This window comes from Poecilia mexicana, unplaced genomic scaffold (genome assembly GCF_051168715.1).
Source record: "Poecilia mexicana isolate PSO_F unplaced genomic scaffold, ASM5116871v1 scaffold_8, whole genome shotgun sequence".
NCBI classification, from domain to species: domain Eukaryota; kingdom Metazoa; phylum Chordata; class Actinopteri; order Cyprinodontiformes; family Poeciliidae; genus Poecilia; species Poecilia mexicana.
The window spans coordinates 7,409,672-7,435,917 of NW_028263377.1; the positions used below are offsets into that span (position 1 = coordinate 7,409,672).

At 38.7% G+C, this 26,246-nt stretch overlaps 1 protein-coding gene across 3 annotated transcripts in view; it reads left to right on the forward strand.

Moving 5' to 3' along the window:
- The window catches only part of LOC106931388 (myosin-10), a 73,388-nt gene that overhangs the window by 25,796 nt on the left and 21,346 nt on the right, over window positions 1-26,246 (forward strand). Inside the window, exons 4-15 of one of the 3 annotated variants that reach the window (XM_088008137.1) lie at window positions 13,285-13,312; window positions 15,394-15,496; window positions 16,621-16,689; window positions 19,102-19,194; window positions 20,606-20,669; window positions 21,584-21,682; window positions 22,007-22,150; window positions 22,294-22,389; window positions 22,565-22,683; window positions 23,715-23,867; window positions 23,941-24,114; window positions 24,188-24,361. In XM_088008137.1, coding sequence (XP_087864263.1) covers window positions 13,285-13,312; window positions 15,394-15,496; window positions 16,621-16,689; window positions 19,102-19,194; window positions 20,606-20,669; window positions 21,584-21,682; window positions 22,007-22,150; window positions 22,294-22,389; window positions 22,565-22,683; window positions 23,715-23,867; window positions 23,941-24,114; window positions 24,188-24,361 — 1,316 coding nt within the window. The remainder of the gene's footprint in view (window positions 1-13,284; window positions 13,313-15,393; window positions 15,497-16,620; window positions 16,690-19,101; window positions 19,195-20,605; window positions 20,670-21,583; window positions 21,683-22,006; window positions 22,151-22,293; window positions 22,390-22,564; window positions 22,684-23,714; window positions 23,868-23,940; window positions 24,115-24,187; window positions 24,362-26,246) is intronic. The other 2 variants (XM_088008138.1, XM_088008139.1) reach the window with 2 other exon arrangements.

The window sequence follows — 26,246 nt, forward strand, 5'->3', positions numbered from 1 at the left end:
GGGTTAAGCACAACCTACATATGGAGGCCTTAGCCCTCGACGAGGTTGTCGCAGGTTCGATTCCTGGCCTGGTGACCTTTGCCGCACGTTTTCCCACTTCCCTGTCAATTCACTGTCAAATAAAGGCCAAGAAAACCTTTTAAAAAGAAAAGGCTATGTAAAGACAGGCTACTCTCATGTCCCTTTAAGACTCTGTGCTGTGTACAGTCTGCAGAAACGTGACTCCGCCCCTAACAGGCTGTGACAAGAACTGGTTGAAACAGAGGATAAGAAAATGGAGAAAATTTCAAAAGTTGAAGCGGCGCCATGTTATGCCATTTATCGGTATCGAGGTTAACTGCTCAATATATCACGATCTCGACGATCTTGTTATAAGCAGAAAGCCTTGTGTCATTAAAATCAAATCAGACAGCAAGACTAAATGAACCACCAGACATCTGGAACAATGTCCAGAAATGAGAGCGAAGGAGAAATACTTGCCCATGTTTGAAGAAAACCAAACAAAGTCATTTCAGCACAAACAGCCTCTCTCCTCTTCTTTTGGTTTTACGTTGTCCATCCCAAAGTTATATTTGAAGCCATCTGTCCGGCAGCTGCAGACTTGCTACTATTGGATCATGCCACACAACAGGGACTTTGATCACAGCAGCACATCCACTAAAAAGAGGAAAGAGTCGAGACCTGATGGGTCTCAAATGCCTCAAAACATAAATAAACTGAAAAAAGGTTTTAAGGAGTAGACCACAATTCCTACAGAAATCAAAGACACACAAAGTCCATGAAAATTGATTCCTCCGTAACAGGAGCGTCAAACTCTGCTTCATTTTTTGCCTTATCAAAAATCTGAACGTTCAGTTGTGCCAGAATATATTGATAAAACCCACTAAACTGTTAATGAATAGTTTTCCCTCCAGGATTGTGTGATTGTTTTGTGGTTTTTTGTAATCAAAATCACCGATTTTGTGGTGCTAATTTAGAAATATTTGTAAGGAATTTTTTATGATATTTGCACATTAGTGCAAATATCATAAAAATATGTTTAAATGTGACTTTTTATTAATCGCTGTTTAGGTCACGGACTATAACTTGACATCAAGCGAGGCTGAGGCAGCATTCAATAAAACCCAAAGTTTTTGACCGATTTTGAGAAAATCTTTCAATAAAATCAGAAAGAAATGTGGGGATCTGTTGATTTTGAGTGAATTTTTCAGATTTGTGAAAAACTAGAGGGACTTATTAATGTAATTTGAAGCCACATAGAAAGCTACGGCGGGTCTCGAGTTTGAAGCATGTGGTCTGTAATCTACTGCCAAGAAGATTATAACTGGTTCCTTTCCATTCTACAAGTTTATTCTAGTGTTTTTGCTTTATGTTAGAAACATGCAAGAGACTCTGGAACCCTAATTCAGGAACTTTATGTAAAAGTTGAAGCATCGTATTTGATAAACCTTCTCTTCTTGCCAAAAGTATTCAGCTCAGCGCGGTGTGTTTGGACAGAATGATAGATGATGCTGTGATGAGCGACAGAGTGGAACGCCCTCCTTCCATGTTGTGGGAAACGAGAAAGCGGCCGAATGTTTTCCCGCCGTTAGTTTTTGTCGGAACCGGTGTTTGCTTTCTGAACCAAAAAGCAGCAGGTTATGTCTGCGTGTGGCCGAGCCTCTCCGGTCTGCATGCGGCACTGTGAGTTTGTGTGAACAATCTTTTTAGACGATCTCTGCCTTTCTCTTTATCGCCTATCGACCTTCAGAATCTGTAGTACCATTCAGTTCAATTTGGGGGTTAAATACGTTTCCATTTCAGTGTTACCACAAATACTTCAGTGTCATTACATCATTGTAGAATGGCTGGAACAGATTCTCAGAGCTAATCTAATTTTGACTCAAAGAAAGACTCGTCTTTAAAGCCCAGTGATGTTTATCTCATCTTCCCAGTACCCCAGCTTGTGAAACATGTGGTTCTCTGCTACACCAGTCTCTCTTCCCCAGTCTGTTATGTCCCCCACCTTTTTTTTTTTCTCTTTCCAGACTTTTCTCATTTCACCCCTGCATGAGAAGCATTTGAAAAATGTGCTTTGTGGGGCTTGAAAAGGGAAAGACTCCAGAAGCCCATCTGATTTTTTTTCTGTAGAGCAAAGCTCAGCATAGCACAAGTCTTAGAAGTCAAATCCAGGCTGACAGGACACAGACTAAAGTAAATCGATGTAATATGGGAAATATTTTACCTGCCACATGTGCAGTCATCCTTTCTTCACTGTTTTCACTTAACTTTCTAAATTGTATTTTCCTTCAGGGAAATTTCAAAGCCATTGTCAAATTTTCATCTGTGTTCACGTCATAGATCTTCCATGAACTAAAGGTTTTGTACCGTAAGTGAAGTTTATTGTACATTTGTGCTGAACAGTAAGAAACTGGCTGGCCTTCAGGTTCACTTTACCACTTGGAGAACTAGCTGGCAACTAAAAATATCAACATAGATGTATGAAAACTGATTTATCAGTGAGTAAATACTTGAATTGGTAATTCAGATTCTTTGAAGTTGGGTTGTTTATTATGGGAAATAGTTCAGAAGCTAAAACTGCATTAAACCATCTAAGGTCCACACCATTATGCAGTATTTAAAACAAGTTATTATAGTTTTTGTTTCCATTCATAAAAACACATGGGAAGCAATGAAACACTAAACCAAAGCAAAAGATAAAGAAAACTTTATCAAAGTAATTAGCTATTAAAATAGAGAAAAACATAACATTTTAAAAAATATAGCAGTGCCTTTGTTTCTCTTTACAAACTCATATTTTCTGTATAAACTGAAAAATAATTAAAGAATGCATTTTAAGGGGAATCACTAAGCGGCATTGAGTTCTTTTATGGATCTGCTTCACATCCGTGTTTCATAGTCGACCAACTTCTTGCACATGGAAACGTGTATTATAGCCTCAGATGACTGGAAACGTTTGCTTCGAAAGCAGCCGGTTCGATGTCATGATGCATTCACACCAACCCTGTATAATCCGTTTTAAATTAACTCTCGTTCATTTGTCTAGAAAGTCTAATTCGTTTTGGGAGGTGTGACCACGCAATTGAACTCTGTCACAGGCCAAAAAAGCAAACTCCGGTCCGACGAGCTTTTCACATGTCGATTTTTTTTTTTTTTTAGCTACAAATGGTCAGGCGTTCACTGAAGGAATGCTGTTATTGGATTTTAAGCAATACAATGTTTATTTTCTTATTTATAAAGGAATTTAATTTATTTCATCCGATTAATCGATTAATTGTAAGAAAAATCGATACAGTAGTCGATTACAAAAATATTCTTTAACAACAGTCCTAATTTGCATCTTTCAACGTTTTTCTAAAAAAAAAAAAAAAAAAAAGGCTTACAACTCTTTATCCCTAGTTGTGTCTCTTAGTTTGGTCAACTGAGACTGCATTAAAGTTTGGCTTATTAAAGCTACTAGAACTTAGCTTTTAAATTATGATTAAAATCATAGAAGACTTGCACGTTGTTATCTGTGTGTGTGTCTCTGGCTGCGTGTGTGTTGGATCTGTCTGCACCCCTCAAACGCTCCCCCAGGTGGTTCCCCGTTCTCTGCTGTCATTTCCTCGAGGGTGGAGACATTCCACCACCCATTATGAGCGTCTATTTCTGTCCCTGATCCCAGCTGCCAACTGGCATCACAATCTGCTACTAAGTCACAAGTCCTGGAACGTTTCTAAAGATTTATTTGCCAACAGGTCAGCTGTTGGGTTGACCACATCCGCTGATGCGTATTTTCCCATTTTGTTCCTTTTTTCCCTCTCTCTATTTTCAACCTTTGTGGCATCGCTGGTGTTCCTCTCTGATATCTCCGTTTTCCCCACCGCGTTCTGTTATCGGATACCTTCCCACCACGCCCGTTCTGCCTCTGCCTCTTTGCTCTCCTGAGAAGTATTTCCTTCCACAAGGGAGCATCCTGCGAATGGCAGAGGAATTTACTGTCGCCTCTCCATTTGGTGATTTGCTGACGTGTGAGAAGGTTGCACCACTCGAACCCCCGTCATATATCACAACGCCACTCCAGACGTTTTGTCACTGATTGGCAAGAGCCAGAACTGCTGAATAAATAGAAACAAAAGAACCTCAACCCATCCCTGTATTTTCTTTTACTGTGACGTTTTTGTTGTTGTTGCTGAAAACAATGCTTGTTTCTTACCAAAGAGCTCCGTGTGCAAAGAGTGAGTTAAACCAGGCGTCCTGGCCTTCTCTTCTTCTGCCCTGTGAATGCCTAATTGGCAGCTGGTTCAACAGAGTTACTCAGTGGCTGTAAATGATTGTACCTTAGAGCAACAGATGTCTGTCAAACTCAAGGCCCAGGTGCCAAATCTGGTCCTCCAGACAAGAATGAATCACACAATCAATTAAAATGGGCTCAATAATTTCCATTTGGATAATTTATCATGTTTCTCTTTCCTCTCTCTCTACCAAAACTGAAAGACAGAAGTCATGAGGTTTGGTTTCCTCAGAATTTGAAGTTTATTTATCTTTGAGAATGTGTTCTTGTTTTATTATACCTTTACCATTACATTACTTGAAAATGTTGTCAAACAATAATATTATCGTTTATCACAATAACTTCTGAATACCCTAAATAACCCTAAATACTGCCAGATTGCATTCATGTGAAAAGAGGTTTAATATTATTTCATGTTAAAAAATACTCACTGAATGTACAGACAGCTATTTATTATTAAATGAGTTTTACATTCTTTCACAACTGGACTTCTTTTTTTCCTTTCTCAAAAAACTTAAGTTGGATATCTACATTTTTGTAAATCATCATCTGCATTAAAGCTGTATTTAGTTCCAAATGTAGGCTAAACTTCTCATTGTTTGAGATCGCATACCATGTCAGCATGAAGTTTGGATTCGGTCCAAATTTGAAATTTTACACTGATTTGATTCTGCCTCATGAACGCAAGGCTCTTTGTAAAAATAAACTTAGATTTTAAAGAATGCATATCTGTGTTTTCTTCCTCACAGTCGATTTCTCTATAAATTATACATGATTGTCTGGAAAAGTAGTTTCCTCCCTCCTTCACACCAGACGACGACCACGACATTAAAAACCAGTTTCAGCATGGGTGGTCTGTGCATAGTGTTGAGAAAAGTATGTCGGGGTGCAAAAAGAAAGCAGTTTGAGCCCCATTATGTTTGATGAAGTGTGAGACCTCCATGACTGTTTTGAGCACTCAAAAACAACAGCAACAGCAAAAAACCCCTGTTGTGGTGGGATTGTGCTTGTTAATTATCGGCTACAAACAGGAGCCCGGTAGCGACAGTGTCAGTTCATATTTTACATGTGGTATTTGCACACTATTCATTCATCAGATAATTTGATGAAGGAGAGGGCAGCTGCTCAAAGGCCAAGGCTACGACCTCATTACGCCCACACCAGGCTGACAGGACTACAAGTGTTTTAATATATTGTAACTCTTAGAGGTCCTGCAGCTACACCCACAAAAATCTCATTGAGTCGTAGAAATGAACAGCAAATAAGTACAGTGCCATGACTGAACTTCATGCTATTCGCTACGTTTCCTGTGTAATGGAGCTGTTAGCGATGGTGAATTATGCACATCTCCAAATTGCGCATGCAGATGGACTGATTGAAGAAAGATTTTCAGACTTCAGTTTAAAGCAAAATGTGTTTTTTCCATGTTCTCTTGCATCTGTTGCATATATAGGAAAAATTAGCAAATTTTTAAGAATCTCCTTGTTGATGGCAGTGGAAAATCTAAGCATAATAGAGCAGAGCTTTGATTGCTTTTACACCAAAGTCACATTTTCCACATTTGAAGCAATTCATCAGGGTTCAAACGATGGATATACAACATGTCGGCACTGACATCTGTATCGGCCGATAGAAGTCGACCATTTGGCCAATATTATCAACCGATATGTGAATCTTATTGTCACAAACATTCTAATGTTAATCCTGGAACCTGAAGACATTTTAAATTTCCAAAATAAATAAAACAACAAATTAAATGAATTATGAAGTCTCTGTAAATAAAATTATCCTTTAAAAAAAAGGGTGAGTTTAGACCAGCAAAATTAACTTTTTTTTTATATCGGTGCATTTCTAGTTCAAACTGTATTGGCAGTCTGGGAGACTAAAGTGAATCAAAGAACTTATTTGATCATAATAAATGAGAAATGTCATTGCTTTTTTCCCTGTTTTAGCTCTGAAGTTAGTTGACTTTTTTCCTGATAGAAATGAGCTTTTTATTCCATTATTAAACAACATACAAAATGATGTGTCCACTTAATCCCTACAAACAGGCTGGATGTTTTCACGGTTGTTATCGCTTAATGTGACATTTATACTCTGCAGGTCTCAGATCAGGACACTCTCCAGATCTCTGCTTCTGCTGTCTGGCAATGTGAATGAGCTCTGTCTCACTCTCACTTGCTTCGGTCATCTGGTTTTAAAGCAGCCCTGGACTCCGTCCCGCCTCTGCTCCGACTCTTTACGAGCAATCAGGGCGACGTTTTCATTTCACCTTTGTGCTAAAACAGTCGTCGTATTCCACCGCGATCGGGGAGTTAGGTTTGCGTGAACGTGTGTGTCCGTGGGCGAGGCTTAGCCGATTTGAACAACACATAATAGTTTATGTAAGAGCGGCCACTGGCTGGCGTTCAGGATTTCCCATGTGTGTCCGGAGGTTGCCATGACGTTTGGATTTTCACTGTGCGCTGCTGCGTTTTATGACTTCTTTTATGAAGCAAACTGCGCAAACACTTTGTGGAAAAACTGTGGTACATCCAACTGGCAGGATCCCAGAAGATTAAACGTCATGTTGTGAAGCCAACCGTCTTTATCATTTTTGTTTTATAGCTTTTGTCGCTTAGCATAAAGTAGCTATTTTGGGGGGTTAGTAAAAGTGAATTTGAAAATTTTAGTTTTCCTTATAGAAACAGTTGTCTGTGTCGTTTCTTCACATTTTGTCACAGAATGTAAAACTAGGATGTGTTTTAAAACTATACGAGGAAAATTCTGTGTGGTTTTTCCAAGTCTTTTTGCTACAAATAGATATTGTGAATGTTTGCTGTGCATTGTATCCTCTCTGAGTCAATACTTTGTAGAATGATGTTTTTCTGCAAGTCTTTGGGTAGGTGTCCAATTTTTGCCCATTATTCTGTGCAAAATAGACTAAGCTCCATCATGGATTTCATTTTAGAGTGTGCAGATTGTGGAGATGTTAACAGCCAACAGCTAGCTTTTCCAGGATTTCAGAGTCAAATGATGGATTAAACAAGATGCATGTTTGTAGAGAGCAAATTATCTGGATTTTGGATTGGCGATAAGGTGTTAAACCAACGGAGCGTTAAAGCAAAGTCATCCTGTATGAATCAAAACTTCCTCGGCTTGTGAAAGCTACGGTTTGACTACATAATTGGCAAAAGGCCGATGGATTTTATTATGGCTGCCCTCGTTAAAGATTGGGTAATTTGGTTGTAAATGTGTTTCTAAGACGTGGCTGCAAAACAACTTTCTATGTTGATTTCTGCCAACATTTGAGTTCAGTTAGACATGTAAGTTAATGACTTATTTTCTCCTAAATGCTTTCTTTTAACGTTTGCTGTTCACATTGTTCATTATTTATTCTTAGTCTAAAAAGTAACAAAATGCTGCGCTAACAGGCTGCTGTGCTAATCCCTCCTCCATGAATACCAATGTAATGATTGATTTGCATTTGCAATATACTTATAATTACTGTCAGCCATTGTCATTGTCCATTTGTTATTGTTATCCTTGTTGTCTTCTTGATTCTGTCGGATAATGAAATGAATGAATCCTGACTCATGACTATAAATACTGATTGTTTAACAGAGCTCCCCGTCACATTGTTCTGTATTTTTTATAAATATATAAAAAGGAAATGTGCCATGTATTTAAAGTACCGCTCGTCCAGTCACTAGTCCTTGAATCTTGGTCTAACGTTTCAATACTCAACACCTATTTTTATTTAGTGTTGTGTTTGGCCTGCAGATTATTTTGAAGTTCAGTCACTATTTATCATCTGTGTGATCTAATAGTTTGACTGACGGATTTGTTTTTCTCATATCAGGGTTTAGCATCATCCAAACCATATTGTGATAATAATTGTAATTCATCCCTAATCTGGGAAGAAACTTTTTTCGCCGATTGTGCTTAACAGTGCAACTATTGACAACAAATGAGTGCAATGAGGGTCCGTGTGGTAAAAATCTGTTTTTCTTTCCCCCCCATCCCCGGGTAAGGTCTGGTTTCGGCTGGATATGTGGGGAATGTTTTTTTTTTTTTTTTTTTTTTTTTTTGCGGCTGTGGTTGGGAATCTTCGGGGCTTTCTTTGTCGAGAGTTGAATTGGATGTTTTCTCTCCCATTCTGGATCCACGATCCGTGGCTGCCGAAGGCAGTTTCACGATCTGCCCATCTGAAGTCACAGTGTTTAGCAACAAATTAAGGACATTAGCACATTTAAAACAAATCATGTGTAATTAACTCTACTTACAACCAAATATTTTAGTTTGTTTTTCTTTCTTAGAATTTCCTTCCAGTTTAGTGGTGAGTGGCTGCAAGAAGGAAATTCATGACTTGGGATAGATTATTTAGCAGAAAAGGGAACTCTAAATGGCAAAAAATATAATAAAGAACAGATTTATGCATTTGTTCCATGACTGTACATCTGTCAACGAGTCACAAAGCTTGACATGTCGTCCAATGAAATTCAAGAAGTACCTACTTTATTGTATTAGCCTGCGCTTTGACATTTATGGCCACCTGCGCTCTCTACATCTGGAAATGCTGCATAATCTGAAAACAAAACAAAAACTAAAAAAACATTGTTTTTGTAACTTCCTGCTAACGTTAGGCCCTGATATATGCCGCAGTTTCGTATCAGGGACTTTGTTTTCAAAGTTCATCAGTCTGCCTGAATAATTGGCTGCGAGTTGTAGAGGAAATGATAAAAGAAGCTAAAACCAATAATGGTGCTCAAATGAAAACCATGTGTTGCAGAGAAACGGCATGTTTCTAATCTCTTTAGTCAGGGTGGTAGTTTTAGGAGTAATCTGCCCTTCCGCCATTCATGGGGCAAAAAAAAAAAAAAAAAGGAAATGAGGGCAACTGAGGGAAAGGTGAAACACAAAAGGAGAGAAGATTTACTGAGGCGGTAATAAGCTACTGGAAGGGAGGAACGTGTTCTGTTTTATTGGTTCACTCCAGCCTTGCTAGCAAGGCATTCTGGGTAAACTGGATCCAGGGGCTTCTCCACAGCGGCCTGCAACATTATTTGAGCTTTTTCTGCATGTTTACTATATTATACACAAAGTAGAGAGTAGTTCTGAACTATGTGGTATATTGTTTTTGAGATTCAGACCTTTATGGAAGATTGGCAAAAAAGAAAAGTACAAGATGTTTGCAGTTTGTAAGAGAGACAGCAAACATGTGGAAGGAGGTTGAACAGATAAAGTCAAAGCTTAACTTTTAGACCCCAAAAAGCTTATAACTTCTTGTTTTAATAGTTCAAACCCCTGATATACATCGACATGCATTAATATACGCACAGTGGAAAGCATCTTCGGATGGTCTTCCTTGTCTCTGCTCTTGCGGTCCAGCCAATCAGCACCAAGGAACATGAACGCTGCTTCTGGATTGGCTGGTTTGCAAACGTCAATCCAATCCAATGTTAAAGATATTTCAGCTTCAAAAGCTGCATTTCTTTTGAATATTTTAGACATGATCTATGAAAAATAAAAAAAATCAACAAAAAGACTCATTTTTACACAAATAATTTGAAATTATGCTGTAGTGCCTCTGTAAAATAGGGGTAGCCAGAGTTGGCCAGTATGAATTTTAATATTTATGACTCTGTGACCTGATCTAAAGGTGGAGGTGTTGGTCCATCCAGCTGAACTTCAGCTAAATCAAAATAGGCAAAACTTCCACCCAATAGATGCCGAAAGCTGGTAGACGTACATAAATAGATTTGCAGTGGTTTTACAATTTCACTATAAATACACCACACTTTTTAGATTTTCTATAAACATTTTTCCAAAACAACGCACACTTTCTACACTATTTTTTGTTCATCTCTCATGATTAGTCGAATAACAAATGCTGCATCGATTAAGTACCTGAATCTTTGTAACATGGCAAAACAAATTACTTTGCGATGTGACTGAACATGATCCAAGTACAAAGAACCAGCACATATTAGATACACGCATCAAACAGAACCAAGTGTTTCCATGGATCATTTCACCTGATAAGTTACATTCAAAGAATATTTTTATTTTACTTTAAGTTAGCTACCTAAAAGTATAAATGAGAATAATTTAGTAGAGCTGTTATTACTCTGACAACCACTTACGGTTCAGCTCTGTTTTCTACAAAATCAGAAGAATTGTTTTCATAAAACTATATTTTATTAAACCTCACAAGAGTATGTGGGGACTTTCTTCCATTAACGGAACTTTTTTTATTTTTTTTTTTATTTTTTTTAGCACCGAAGGTCAAATTTGTTAAATTAGTCACAGAGGAATTTGTTTTTTTTAAAAAGATTATAAACATATGTGAGTGTCAGAGGATGAGGTTAGTGATTAAATTCCTCTTCTGCTCAATCATGTAATTCTTAGCTGATGATGTGACTTTGATTAGCATATTGTGGATTTCACAGTCTCCCGAACATTTGATCACCATCAGGCCTGTGGAGAGCTGCCTACAAAATAAGAACAGGAAAAGTAATCAAGCTTTGTTATCAGGGGACGCAGCACATTTTAAAATAAGCAGCTCATTCATCATTCTGAACGCGAGCTTGCAAGTTTTATTCTTAGTATTTTTGCAGATGTGTCAACCTGACTGGTTTACGTTCACTGTACAAACAGACCTTCACTGGAAATGGAAACGTTTTTATTGGATAATAATCTTCTGATGTACACAGTTAGGCAGATTTACTTGTTAAAAGGTAGTCTGGGCATATCATCAGTGTGTGTGATAATCATATCACAACTGATCTTGTCATCACAGTATTTACCAAAGTTATAACAACAATCACAAGATTTTCGAAAGTTGCGCCACCTTAGTTACAAACCTTAGCCGCTTACCCAGGGGTTTACACTTCAGTGTTTGAGTAAAAGGTCATATTTCTGGTGAAAGATAACACCTTAAAGCTGTCTGAGCCACCAGGAAGGTGTGAGGAAATGTCTGTGGATCTGTCAGTTCTGATAACCCGCTCAGATCATGAGGCTTTCAAGGACACGTTCATTCGATGGGACGTTTACAGCTCAACACAAAGCCTGTCCGCAATGTCTTTTACCATGAACATGTATGTGTTAGCATCTGCCTTCAGTTGCTAACACATAACATCATTTGAACATGAGATGTTATTAAAAAAATTATTTCTATCAGAATTTTTCACACGGTACCAGAGTCAATAAGCCAGAGATTTATTACATTATGCAATATTTTGTCCTAACTGTTGTCTCAATACAGTGCACCAGTGTTGCTGTTTGAGAAATGCTAGGCTAATGTTAGCATGTTTGTCCATTTTTATCTGTGTATTACAAAGCCAAGCTGTTCTGGGTCATGTTTCAGTGAATGTCCACCAAGACTTTAGTCCACATAACCTTATGTGGACTGAACTTAGAAAAACACTGTTTTCCTGCTTCATAACATTTTTTCTTTGCTTTAAATGCCATAAAGTTCAATGATGGCATTTCAGCTGCTTTCTGTGACGGCTGGGACATCTGAGCGCAGCAGACAGGAAAGGTCAAATGACACAGACAGGGAGCTGTAGGCGTCACACTCCTCTTCCATTCGATACGTTTGTCATTGTAAAAAGGTGAAAAACACATATTGGTGTAGAAAACTAGATTTGCTAGATTACCAGGATATTGTCCAAAGCCTCTATTGCTGTATTTCAAGCAATGCAGCTTGAGATTTTTAGTACTCAGACTCTTTAGGGACTCAGATTTTAATTATTTGAAAATGCATGGACCGTGATCTCCAGGACAGTACCTGAAATTTATTGAGACATTATCTTGTATTTAGATAAGTAGTTCAAGGTTTATTTAATGTGCTTGTTGATACAAATTAAAATTACCTGATGAAATAAAATATTCTACTTTTGGCTCTTTTAATTGCCAATATGCCTATAAACAAAACTTAGGACAAAGTAACCAGAACAATGTAAAATAAATGTTTTCCCCACCGTAATCAGCCTGCGCGCTCATTAGTGAAATGAGAAACGGCGGTCGGTACGTTGAACGTATCAAACACGTTGTCTTCTTGTTGAATGTTGTCTTTAAAGCCTACTGTGGTGCACAGGAGGTGTTTTAGAGTTGAGAGTTTACCCATTTCAGGGGGCAACACTAAACCTGTCATCTGGACCTGGAGGGAAGTCTGCGGAGATGAAAGCTGTCTGAGCTTTGGTTACTGCTCTGGCAGTCAGCGTCGGGTCAGCACGCAGCACGGCTTTGACCTGTTAGAGTTTCTGTGCCAGGCTGAGCGGCGACTGTAAAACACACTGTCAACACTCAGTAAGCCCAACTTTGAAGCATCAAGTTAGGATGTCATCTATTCATAATTTATTAATGGAGCTGAAGTAAAGAGATAAAAAAAACAGGCTATTTGCTGAAAGAAAATATAATATATAGTATAATTTAGCCAAAATTGTATGAAAAAATATAAGCATTTTGCATTTAAGAGAAAAAAAACACAAGCCTTCTTTGTCTGTATATGTTTTACCCAAAACTACTCAAGTGGCAATTTTAGCTTCACCTGATCAAATTCTGTCCATAAAAATAAAAATAAATAGATCTACCACCAAGCACCTTTTCTATCTGATATAAAGTTAATTTAAAATATAATCAACAGAACAGCCCTATGACTTTGCTACAAATGATCAAGCATTCACTAAAGTAATACTATGAAACTGGATTTTAGGTAATAAAATGTTCATTTACTTAAATTAATATTAGTTTATTTGCATATTTTAATGCATTTCTCATATTCTATAAAATATGAGAAAGTGGTTACATAAAAATCTGCAGAATGTGCCAATTATCAGACTAATTGATAGAGTAATCGATAACTAAAGTAATTGCTAGTTGTAGCTCTAGAACAAGTAAACCCAGGTATGGTAATAATTGCAGTATTATCTGTCATCATGAATTATGGATCCACAGCTGGATCAGTAGAACATGTTTGTTGTTGTGGTTGAACCAGAAATACTGACAGTTTTCCTTTTCCTTCACAGATCGAGAGGACCAATCGATTCTTTGCACGTGAGTACTGCCCTCGTCTTTTCTCTGCTTTATTCCCAAGGTCGTGTCTGAGGACAGCTGGTTAATGTTTCCTACTTGGTTCTAGTTCTGGAGCTGCTCAGTGGGCTGGTAAATGAACCTTCAACAGATAGAGATTATTTATCACCTAATATTCTTACCTTCTGACCTCGGTTCATGTCCTTGCACTGCCTGTATTTATAACTTAAAACGTCACAAAAAGAGTGGTTTAAAAAAAAAATCTGAACTTCAGGATGTCTTTCTTCTTTTTAATGTGGTTCTGCCGTTCCGTTTTCTCTCATTAAAGCCCTTTTCCATCTCCCTCTATGCCCATCGTCCTGCTGGGTTTTATTTAAAGACGAGTTACAAATAGTTGGTTTTGCGGATGCGGGTCTGTTCAGCGGTTCTGCCAAATACTGAGGGAGTTATGAGTGTGGTTTGGTGGCCCGCCCTCAACCTCTACGTCAGAGCGTCATTAAGTGGCACTTTCTTTCAGCTTGGCATGTGTTGCCAGTGACATCAAATCCTACGCTGAAAATAGCTTCCCTTGTTGGTGGTAATAAATCAGTTTTTCTACAATCGTTCAGTGACTGCAGTGGCGATGAGTCTGGAGAAACCTACAGGAACTACAGCATCTAGAGTAACTCATTGAAGTGATTCATGGAGCCCCAAACCGCCTGATCAAATGTCTGCGGATCCCCTAAAAGTTTGAAAATAATCAGGATGAAGCCAGTCATGTTGTTGCAGCTTTTTGTTATTTACCGAAAGAGTTTTTACTGCCAAAATGTCTCAGTTATCTGCACCAGGATTCTTCCTAACAATCTGTCCATTTAAAAGGTTTCTATGCATCAACCATCAATTTCAGTATAAAAGAATGTTGTGGGTGTATATTATAGTCTGATGGGTTTTCTGTAATTTTAGTATTTTATCCTTGTTCATAAATGTTTTACTGATGTTAACTTGTAGTTTCTTAGGATTTTAAAGAGGCAGTGTCATGTAAAATTCACTTTGTTGAATTATGTTATAATACTATAAGATGATATAAAGTTATTTGGCATTTCGTTGCCAATTTCACTGTTGTGTCTTTGTGCAATGACAATAAAATTAGTCTAAGTCTATTCCCTCATCAAATACAGACCTGGAGCGTTGCCAGGTATTTCATACATGTTTGAGAAATCCTTGAATCTCCATGGCAACCTTTCAGCTGTGCAAAACTCCTCTTTGGAGCTGCAGTTTCCAAGCTTCTGCCTCACAGAGCAGCCCTCCTATAGCGACTCACCCACTCAGCTCCTTCAGACTAGTCAGCAGCAATTAGCAAACACCTGGTGGAGCATCTGCTGAGCTCATTATAGGAGCTGCTTCTCAATGCAACACTGGTGAAGACATTGTTAGAGGGTTGATAGAAGAGCCATGTTGTCACGACGTCCTGAAGGCAGAGTTTCAGAAATATTTACAATAATCTGTGAATTGTTTCCTGGAGTCATACTCCAGATTCGCTGTGAAACTTTAAAACCTAAAACCAAATACAGAATGATGCTTAATTTGACCTACATTCTGCCTTTAAGAACTCGCCCCTCGGATTCTAGTGAAGCATCTAAAAACCTCAGTGTACTATGTGCAGTAGAACTAATGAGCAGCTACACTAAAACCACTGGCATGTAGCTGGATGTAGTGCTGCTGGCCGGGTTTTTGCTCTTGGCTCCGAGACCTGACTGTGGGAAACTGTGGAAGGCCCTGCCTGTACATAGCTATCATTAGAGACGACCCAAAAGCAGAGCCTGGAAAGTTGGAGACGGACTTAGCAGACCACAACATTCTCCACTCAAACACTCACAAACAAGGCATATATATAAATATATAAAAATCCTGATGACCTTGGTGTTCGTCCAGTCACTCATCACCACAATAGTAGTAATTTTGGGGGATTTTTTTCATGGTTTTCCAATGTTCCTGTTTGTAACTTGCAAGTCTTTGGACACTTTACACACATCCCCATACCAACGGTATTTGGCAGAACCGCTTTCTTCTTTCATTCATACTTCATTGGTCGCTATGTGTTTCTGTTTCTAAACTCTTCTTTTTAGAGGTGAGTCGGGAGCGGGCAAGACGGAAAACACAAAGAAGGTCATCCAGTACCTGGCCCATGTTGCCTCCTCACACAAAGGGCGCAAAGACCACAACATTCCTGTGAGCCTTACTGCCGACATTTCAATACTCTCTTCCTTTCCCTTTTCTTTTTGCTCCTGCAAATCATCCCATATCAGCTACCTGCGGGTAAATTAGCTGCCTTATAAAGCCTCGTAATAAAGAAATCTGCTGCAAAAGAGCCATAATCTGATACTGTAACATTTTAAAAATCCTAATTTAAACATGTCACTGGTGGCACAACCCCCATCTATTTAGGATATAACTATCTAAAACTGCTTGTTTTAGTCAGTCAAAATTTCTAATGATTTCTAATTAGTAACCCAGGACTTCCTGTTTCTCTGGTGTATAAATATTACATCACCCAAATTTATTTTTTGTGCCAACATTCATATTATATATTACATATTATGGTGAGGGAGTTAAAAAAATCTCCAAAGCTCACTTGTTAAGAGAAATGTTGCAAATGGTGACATTTTTGGACCACTGAGTATCCGTAGCAACAATTAGATGGCATCTGAATAGCAACAATTTTTAGGACAATTGTAACCTTGACATTTACCTCAAAGAGTCTTATTTAGTGAGATGAGAATAAGATTGGTCTTTTCAGAAAAATCAAAACCAAAAGACAAAAAAAAAAAAAATCACTTCAAGTTTAACATTAAAATAGGAATGAATTTACAGAAAGAGTTGGGCATAGTGGTGGATCTGTGATGATGTGGGCTTTTTTCTCTTCCAATCTCCCTGGGAACTTGGAGTTTATTATATTAGGAAATCTGTGAAATACCAGTGATTTTAGTGAAAATGTGATGGATTTTAACAGTGAGCTGAAAATTGGCCGTCATACGATCTTTCAGGATAACAACGGTTCAACACATATGGCCAAATCAAAACAGAATCTAGCGTCTATAATTTTTTAAGCTAACATGTTCTCACTTCTGTTGCTGAAAGTATTGTGGGTTTTTTCTCAAAATGCGAAATTAATCATTCATGCTCTGATTTTTTAAGAAAGTAAGAAATGACGTAACAATCATCAGCTTTTCTAAGAAGTAGTGTGATCTGCCTTCGAAGCGCTCAGGCTTCCTACTCTTCTGTTTTCTGTTGCTTGTGTGCGACATGAGCACTTCACCTTTTAACACATGCATTTGTTTATCCATAACGCACAGCCCGATTCTCCCAAAGCATTCAAGCTACAGGCAAGTGGATCCCCCGGCGAGGGTGTCGTCTATTTTCATGTTTGTACTGATCTGCATGCCCTCCTCTCTAAATCTCTGGCTTTTCCGTAATGATGTGGACAGACTAATGTTAGCTTATGATGTTGTGAGGTATTTGTTTGTGCTGGCTCAGTCTTCTCACATGGAAAGAAGTGATTCTTGCATTAACCCAGCAGACTCGTGACAACAAAACGATGTTTTATCAGTTGGTTCTGGTTTATTAAAACAGTTTGGAATGAAGGCTTCATCAGAAACACATGCCTGACAATAAAGAATGACTATTTATGAAGTTCTAATGGGGCCCGAGTCTGTGGAGCCGTGATGTTGAGCAGTGTGCAGATCAGATGGCAGCCGCACCAAACAACTCTCCTCCATCTTCTTTATTTTCTATTTGTTGATTCAAGTTGATGAAATAAAATAAAATGTATGGCATATTCCTGCATGTTTTCATTTTGTTAGAGGTTTAAGTGCATGCCTGTAGTTTGAGGTCCATTTAATCTGATCTTATTTTGTGTTATAGTTAGGATATTGTATCTCAATGTTTTATTCTAAATTTTTATTTGGATAAAAATCTCATTCCAATGTCTGTTTTTCTTAATTTTAGGCAAACTGTATTTTCTTGCTCACCTTTTTTTCTGCAGTCTGTGTTGCCGTTTTTCTTTTTTTTTTTTTTCCCCTTCTCCCCTAAATCAGAACCGAATGTTGGCAAATCTAATAACTGCAGATGCAGAGTGAGTCTTTATGACTCCTTTAACCTGAAACATTTGGCTCAGACACGACCGAGTTCACTGTTATAACGCTCAGATCCAGTAGCCGAAAGTTAGCAGCTGGACCTCAGTGCCTCTGCGGCTCCTTGGCCTAGCTGCACCGTCCACCCTGACCTCTTTAATGCAGCTTTCGTCCTGCTTTGCATTACAGCCAGAGGAATGCAGGGATTGAGGGAGAGCAAAGAAAATAGTGCCATAGCAGTGACTGAAATGTGGTCAGGAAGAAGTGGAGAAGACTTGGGTTAGACCTCGCCAGTGTTAGGTTGGAGTCAAAAATGACTCCAAAAGCAATTAATGTTGAGTACATTTCAGTTGAGGCTATAATCTCTGTTTTCTTTTCATCTGACTGAAATGTAATCAGAAGCAAGTCAGTCCTCTACATCGTTCAGACTGTCAGGGTGGACATCGATTTGGTTTAAAATAAATATACAACTAAACATTACCTACATATAAATGGCTGGAGATTCTCTTAAGATTCCTTATAACACCTGGTAAAGTAAGCATATAAAAGGAAAACAACAGGGGACCAAGTATAGTAACTTGAGGAACACCACAGATCAAGTAAACGTTGACAGAAGAGGAGCTGCTGGTGTTAGTAGAAAAACCAGTTGTTTAAATGAGAGGAAAACCAGCCCAGACTGGATGCCTATAAGCTTATTGAGCAAAATTCTCACCAGTCTGAATCAAAACTGAGGTCAAGTAGATCTTTATATAACTTTAATAAGACAGAGTTTGGCAGTTTGTACAATACAATGCTTGGAAAACCCAGATTGAAACGGATTTTCCAACGGATAATTTGCTGTCTGATTAGTAAAGATTTCTCTACTAGGCACCCATTGTCATAGCATTTGAAATTGTGTTTAGCAATACTTTTAAGAGATAGAATTAGTTTTATGATATTTAATAGTCTTACAGTAGATAAATAAGAGCAGTAAAAAAAAAACTCTGGAGCAAGTCAGGGCCTTGTCAAAACAAACTGTTCATTCTGGGTGATGCAGAATCCATAGATGATCCAGGTTACAGAAGAAGTTTTTTCTGTTCTGCCATCATCATGGAAAATAGAAATGGTGAAAAGTCTTGGAGAATTAAATGTTTTAGGACCCAAGCTTTAAGATTTTAAAAATGAGCCAGATTTGGCTACAAAGGCTAATGTCCTTCTGTAGACTTTGACATAAAATGAGATTAGGGCAAGTTTGCGGAAAAAGGCATTGTGCGATTGACTGGTTGTTACTCCTTTACCACGTTCTATACGGTTCATATGATCTCGACCAGAGGAATGTAGGGGGCAGGAGAAAGTCCTCACAAAGTGACTTTTCTCCATTGAGCGTTCAGACCGCCACACTTCCTTCGTGCCTCCGTGGTTTAACACGGCTTCTCAATCTGTGTGTTTGTCTTGGCCCCTGAAACTTGTTGAATTCTCTTGACAAAAATGCCTCTGTTCAGCAGTTCGTTTAAGCGACTGCAACGCAGCCTTGATGGAGTATAGCTTAGCACAACGTGGCTTTGTTTTTTTTTTTCTCTTTCTGCTTTCATGAGATATTTATTTTTGCCATTGCCTACTTGTGTGTGTCTTGGATTAAAAAGACAAACATGTGAAAACAGAGATTTAAAAAAAAAAAATTGGATGCATTTGAGAGCCTGTTGACCTCTTTGTGTTTGTTAACAGGGGGAGTTGGAACGTCAGCTCCTGCAAGCCAATCCAATCCTGGAGTCGTTTGGCAATGCCAAGACGGTGAAAAACGACAACTCGTCTCGCTTTGTGAGTTTAAATTATCTGTTTAAATGAACATTTTCTTTGTTCAAAAACATCCAGGGAGAAAACTGAGCTCTCACCCCCTCAAGATGAGTTTTTATTGAACTTCTTTTAGTTGGACTGTTTATTAGGAGTGGAAAAGATCCTGTTGGATGAGACTCACAGTAGTAAACAATGAGTGAACAGTGACGTCTTTTCATTTGTCAACATGTGATTTCTTTCTGTTGAAGTAAGTCTAAGCCTTTTTTATGCACTCTAGATATAAAACCTCATACTCTTTATACTCTGAACCTATTTTTTCACTTTTATTTTGTAGGAAAAAGGAAGTCAGTTTTGGGTTTATCTGTTGTGTCTACAGAAGTGACGGATCTTTATGTCAAACAATCTTCGTTTGTAATGGCATTGAAGAAGCCTGAACCACTTTTAAACCACTTGTGTGCTCCAGGTTATTCTGGTTCATCTATGGACAAAAATAAACCACAACAGACAAGATGCAAATTTGGTGTTAGCTCTAAAGGCTAGTAAGAATGTAGCTTCTAGCTAGCCTTTGAGAGTTAGCTCATAAGCAGATGCTATATAAGCAAATATAGCATCTGCTTATATTTGTTCGCATTTCCGCTGGTATTTTGCTGATTTATATTTCTGGATGAGCTCCAACTCTTTGAGGAAAGAAAGTCTCTTGATATTATACTAGATTTTAGCTCTCTTTTATTTTTAAATGGCAATTGTTGTGGTAAAAATTTGAATTTTAATGTAAAAGATTCTGTAAAAACACAAAAGAAAATACATTTGTGGTGAAAAATCTCAACAAAAAACTGGTTTCTAAAATCAAATTCCCAACTCTTCCCAGGAACATCATGAAATCATGTCCGACTGGCAGAGATCTGTTGGAAAACCATCATACACACATATATTTAAGGTTTTACTAGGTCGGTTGTGTAGCATTTAGAGCCACTCGTCGAACTTGGTTTGGCGCACGGTAATCGAATCAGTGTTCGCCCCCGAGCGTTTCACATTTCTCTGTGGCTGAGTAAACCATGTGGTGAAAATTAAACGCCGCGGTGGCCAGGTCCACATTAATCACAGGTGTGTCTGCCGAACAGCAGTGGATGCACACGTTCCCACAGACCGAGACACATTTACTGTCAGGAAACCACACACATGCCTCGGATTCCTGCTTGACATGTTAACCTGGCACCTCCTAATATGGGCATTTTGGTTCCTCACTGCATTTTTGTCGTGAGCAAGTAACCACTTGGGGGTGGTATGTAAAATAAAGCAGAGCCCAGAAGGAGGAAAGAAACGTAGCTGAATGCAAGATTGATGGCAAACGCATGAAACCGTATAGTCGTGTTAGTGTGGATGTGTGATAGTGTTTTTGATTAATAACGACTCGTTCATCTGTCTTGTTCTCCAGGGGAAGTTCATCAGAATCAACTTTGACGTTACCGGCTACATTGTTGGGGCCAATATTGAAACCTGTATCCTTAATGCCAGGTTCTGATCTAAGGAACAATGGATCACTTCTTAAAGAAAAAAACCAACAAAAAAAAAAAACAAGAGCCCAACAAAACGTGTGTTCAACTCATAATGTGACTCTCTGCATGCTATCCAAACTGTTTTATTTTCCTATATTTATCTCTTTCTTTTGTAAGGGAACTAATAGAAAAATGTTACAATATTTTTTTAATCCTGTAACACAGTTGAAATGATAAAAATAAATTGCATTAAAGAGATAGCTACTCTTTTTTTATTATTATTTCTGATGCAGTGCTTCTCCAAAGTATCTACTCCCTTGAACTTAAACTTTAGTGTGTTTTCTTTACATTTTATGTGATGGACCAAAATAAAATAGAGTAGGGCTGAATAGTGTGGCATGCACTTGTTTTTATACACTGTGAGTTAATATGTAGTTGAAGCACAAGATAGCTAAAACAAATATAGAGCATCTGTGAACATCAACATTTGAATCTTGCCTCAGATTCCGTTGGTTATAGAGATGGACTTTGACTGGACCGCTCTGTCTCATGAACATGCTTTGACGTAAATGGACAATTGACGGGAATTAACTGGTTGTACTGAATTTTCTTTGAGGGTATTCGAGTAACGTGGTTTGAACATAAATGCATGCCACACTTTTTAAGGTTTTAAATTGCAAAACGTTATTGAAAATCATGTTTTCCTCCCCTGGCAATTTACATTTAACTCCCACCACCATTAGACCAACATAGTGTACTGTGTTGGTCTAATGTGCAGGCGTTGTTTGGGGCTGTATTATGGCAAAACATGAGAGTTCATCGGGTATGAATACTGCATGCATTTATTTCTTTTTCTGAAGGAAGTTTGATTGTTCGGATAATGTTTTCCCTGCCAGTCCTTAACTCTGGCCCCACAGATCTTCTAGAAAAGTCGAGAGCCATCAGGCAGGCAAAAGAGGAGAGGACTTTCCACATTTTCTATCGCCTGTTGGCAGGAGCTGGAGAGCATCTTCGAAGTGAGTTTCTGTCCTCTTAACGACCCGGTTGGCATCAAATCTTTCACTTGTTTGCTGCAGAGCTCAAGAAACCCGGTTTGGATTTGCTTGTCTGATTGGCTCATGCCATTGCAGGATGAAGCAAAAGATATTCAGATAAAAATGCAACAAAAACTAAAAAGACAAAAAACTGTTACTGTGATTTAGCATTGACTGTCTACTTCTGTTTTGTAAAGGTCCTTGAGATTAAATTTGTTGCGAGTTGTGAACTTAATCCAATCAAATATTAATTAATCTATGGGAAATGTATGTTTAATAATAGTTTTACTTGTTTTCCTTACACAGCGGATCTCCTTCTTGAGGGATTCAACAGCTACAGGTTCTTGTCAAACGGCAACATTCCCATCCCGGGTCAGCAGGACAAGGAGAATTTCCAGGAGACAATGGAGGCGATGCACATCATGGGCTTCTCCCATGACGAAATAGTCTGTAAGCTCCGTTTCCAGATGTGCCGTCCGCGTCTGCATCCCATTAGCGAAATCTGTTTTTTTCCCTTCCTTCTCTTGTGGTGCCGTTAGTTTATCCTCCATGGGGCGAACAAATAAAGTTTTATTTTGCTCTGAATTCACCAGGCATGTTAAAGGTGGTTTCTGCCGTGCTGCAGTTTGGCAACGTCGTGTTCAAGAAGGAGAGGAATACCGACCAAGCCTCAATGCCTGAGAACACAGGTGAGCCGGATGACGACTCCCTCTGCGGGTAACATTAGAGAACCCGTTTTATGTCCTCGCTATTTTCTATACAAAATAATCAGGCTTCCGGCTGTTGTTTTGTTTTAATTACACAGGAAGTTACTCACCTCTGGTGTTTTTTTTTTGTTTTGTTTTTTTATTTTGCTTCTCTCAGCGGCGCAGAAGCTCTGCCACCTGCTTGGCATGAATGTTATGGAGTTTACCCGAGCCATCCTGACCCCGAGGATCAAAGTGGGACGAGACTACGTGCAAAAAGCTCAGACCAAAGAACAGGTGAAGCTCCATGCCACAGTTGCCAGTCAGGGTCAAGTAATCTGAAGAATGGATTACGGAAGACATGGATAAATGTAATGTAGAAATGTGAAGGAACTTTCTTTTTAGACTTTTAACAGGTGTTTTCCCTGTATTTTTTACTTCATGTCAGTGTTTGTGAGATTTACTGTAACAAATACAGAAAACTTAAGTTTTTAGACAATGGAAATGTTTGTGAATGTAAAAATGCAGGAAATTTGGATTTACAGAGATATGAAAAAATGTAACACGACAAATTGTTAAATATGTCTAAAGTCTGTTTTTGAGCTGACGGAAATGTTCGTAAAATTAGCGGAAAATGTCCTGGTAATTTTCTGAAAGGATTTTCTTTTTTTTGTGGAAATTTTTCTTACAGTGCACGTCTTAAACTTTTTCACATTACCAATATTTTATTGAGATCAGAGCAACATAAAGTTGTCAATCTTCATACATAAGTGAAAAAAATGACACATGCCTAAGCCCGTCACAATAACAAATATTGCTAGACGATAAATTGTCCCAGTAATTAATGCGATAAACGATAATATTGTTGTTTTGAGACCATTTTCAAGTAAAGTACTGATAATGGAATAATAATGCAAGTTAATTTCCGTCTCACTTATCAATAAAGTTTAATTTTGTGAAGAAAACTTTACACTGAAACTGAAAAATATCTTAAATATCCAAAATGAAACACGGCAACCAAAAACTACAAACAACAATAACTCAAAGCCACACTCAACAAAAGCCAATAATAAAATGGATCATGATGTCTCTATAAACAAAATAACCCTTCAAAAAATATGAATCATCAGAATGGAAATGATCAGGCTCATTTTCATTTATGTGATTAAATCACTGATAGCTTTTCCTGCTACCATAAAGCTGATTGGTTGATCGTCCCGTTTGAGTCCCGCTGTCTGACCTCACTCTGGAACAGATCTTGATTTCCTGAACCGCACTCGGATCACTCCTGCGTTACTGACGGTGTGGTTTTTGCTCTCTTAATGAAGGCTGACTTTGCTGTGGAGGCCCTGGCCAAGGCGACATATGAGCGGCTGTTCCGCTGGCTGGTCCACCGCATCAACAAGGCCCTGGACAGGACCAAGCGACAGGGCGCCTCCTTCATCGGCATCCTGGACATTGCTGGCTTTGAGATCTTCGAGGTGGCGTTTTACCATCTTCTCCAGTCGCGTTCAACGAGAAATGTTTCGCTAACTCGACCGGTTTGTTTTCCAGCTGAACTCCTTCGAGCAGCTGTGCATCAACTACACCAACGAGAAGCTGCAGCAGCTCTTCAACCACACCATGTTCATCCTGGAGCAGGAGGAGTACCAGAGGGAGGGCATCGAGTGGAGCTTCATCGACTTCGGCCTGGACCTGCAGCCGTGCATCGACCTCATTGAGCGGCCGGTCGGTCTACTACCGCGTGCCTGACACGTCTGCGCGTCGTCTCCGGGGATTTTGACCGTGCGTATTTTCTCAGAACAATCCTCCAGGAATCCTGGCTTTGCTCGACGAGGAGTGCTGGTTTCCCAAAGCCACAGACAAGACATTTGTGGACAAAGTGCTGCAGGAGCTGGGCACGCACGCCAAGTTCCAGAAGCCGCGGCAGCTGAAGGACAAGGCAGACTTCTGCATCATCCACTACGCTGGGAGGGTACGTATCTGCCGCTTTCTGATCGCTCCCTTTAGGAGTTTGGACTTTGAAACTTTTTCAGCAGCTTTAGGAGTCAATATTTGTAGTTTGTCTTTTAAAGTGACGTGTTCTCACGAAAGGTGGGCATTTATCGTATTGTTTCTATTTATCATGATAAATTTCTTATGATGAGAATTTCGATTTATCTCAATCACAGTAAATTTCCACTAATTATGTTTAAAAAAAACTCTCCGTATTATCAGAATTAGTAGGTTTACTATTTTTTCTGCTGTTTGTACAATAAAAACATCATTAATTACCAATAAATCTGAAAATTCAGCAGCTTAGTGATACACTAATTTACATGACTATCCTAAAGAAGCACATTACAAATGGGAATGTTTTTCATTTTCAAAAACACGATTTTTGGGTTTATAGGTCTTTAATTGCTGCAACACACAGTCACAATCATACAGTTACCTAAAAAGATGTAATAAATAGTTCTTATCGTCACTTTTATCATTATCACAACACTACCGCAAAATTTTGTGATAAAACTTTAAGTCCGTATCACCCATACATCCTAGTTTAAAGCCAGTTTTTCTCTGAGGCTCCTATAATAGCGTAGTTGCCCAGGTCACAGCGTGAAAACAAAGGCACAGTTGTTGAACTGCTGCTGCAGGAAACCCACATCTGGTTCAGATTGGTATGAGATGGGCTTTCTGATGCCTGCTGGTTACATAACACAAGTTTTCTTTTTTCTTTTTTAGCTTTCACCTTTCTCTCTCTGTGGAGGTCTGGCGTCTGTTAAAGTTGAACCGATCCTCCTCAGCATTCCTGAGAAGGCCCCTGTCATAAAATACGACGTTACGTCTGGAGCTCCAGCTCCATTAGGGTCTACATGTGTTTTGGTTTCCGATGTGCTTATTTGCAAACACTCAGAGTCCTGGACCCGATCCGTAATCAGGAATATGTGAAGTGCCAGATTCACTTAGACAGCCGGATCCAGGAATAGCGTGGAATTTCATGAAACAATTCCTGCATGACTGCAATACTGAGGGGGAAAATAGCCGTGAACATTATGTGGTTGTTTATTAAGAGTCCTGATTAAAGCCACGTGCAGAGTTTCCTCTCAGGTTGTTGAGCATGTCACTGGTTTCTCATTATCCCGCTCGGTTTGCACGGACAGTGACCTGCTAAAGCATTCACGCTCTTGAACTTTTACACATTTTGTGACAAACTGAATATTTTATTAGGATTTTTATTGAGCAAAACAAAAAGTAGGAGGAAAACAATACCTGGTTTCCTAGATGTTTTACAGGTAGAAGATAGAAAAGTGAGGCTAACTAAACTCAATACTGCTAATAAAATCCAATGCAACCTTTTGCCTTCAAAAATCACCTAATTAGTAAATAATTATCTTATTAGTAGATGATTAGTGAGATGCTTTGTGAAAGCATCAGGGGTTTGGTAGAGAAAATTACTTTACAAACACCATCATGAAGACCAAGAAGAAAAAGAAATCTATAGCATGGAGAGACTTATGCTTTCCTTGAGAGTGGAGTTGGAGAAATTTACCAAATGTTGGAAAAAATTGATTATGTATGCACTTTGTATTGACCAATAAGTAATGGAACTGTGGGAAAATGTGTCTCTGTCCATTTCAGTTACTTAGCTATTTTTATTGGGGCCTGCCATAGCAGAGCATAGGAGAGCATTGACATGTTTTGCAAAGCAAACACCGAATTAATATTATTAATTTGAGAGATGTCTCCCCCTCTGTGTCTCACTCACACACATTACCATAGCAACAGAGCAGAGATGTAGAGAACTACAGAGATGCCAGAACACTCAGTTTTTACAGAGGAGGGCAGAGCTTCCTGTTACAACTACAGGGACGCCACCT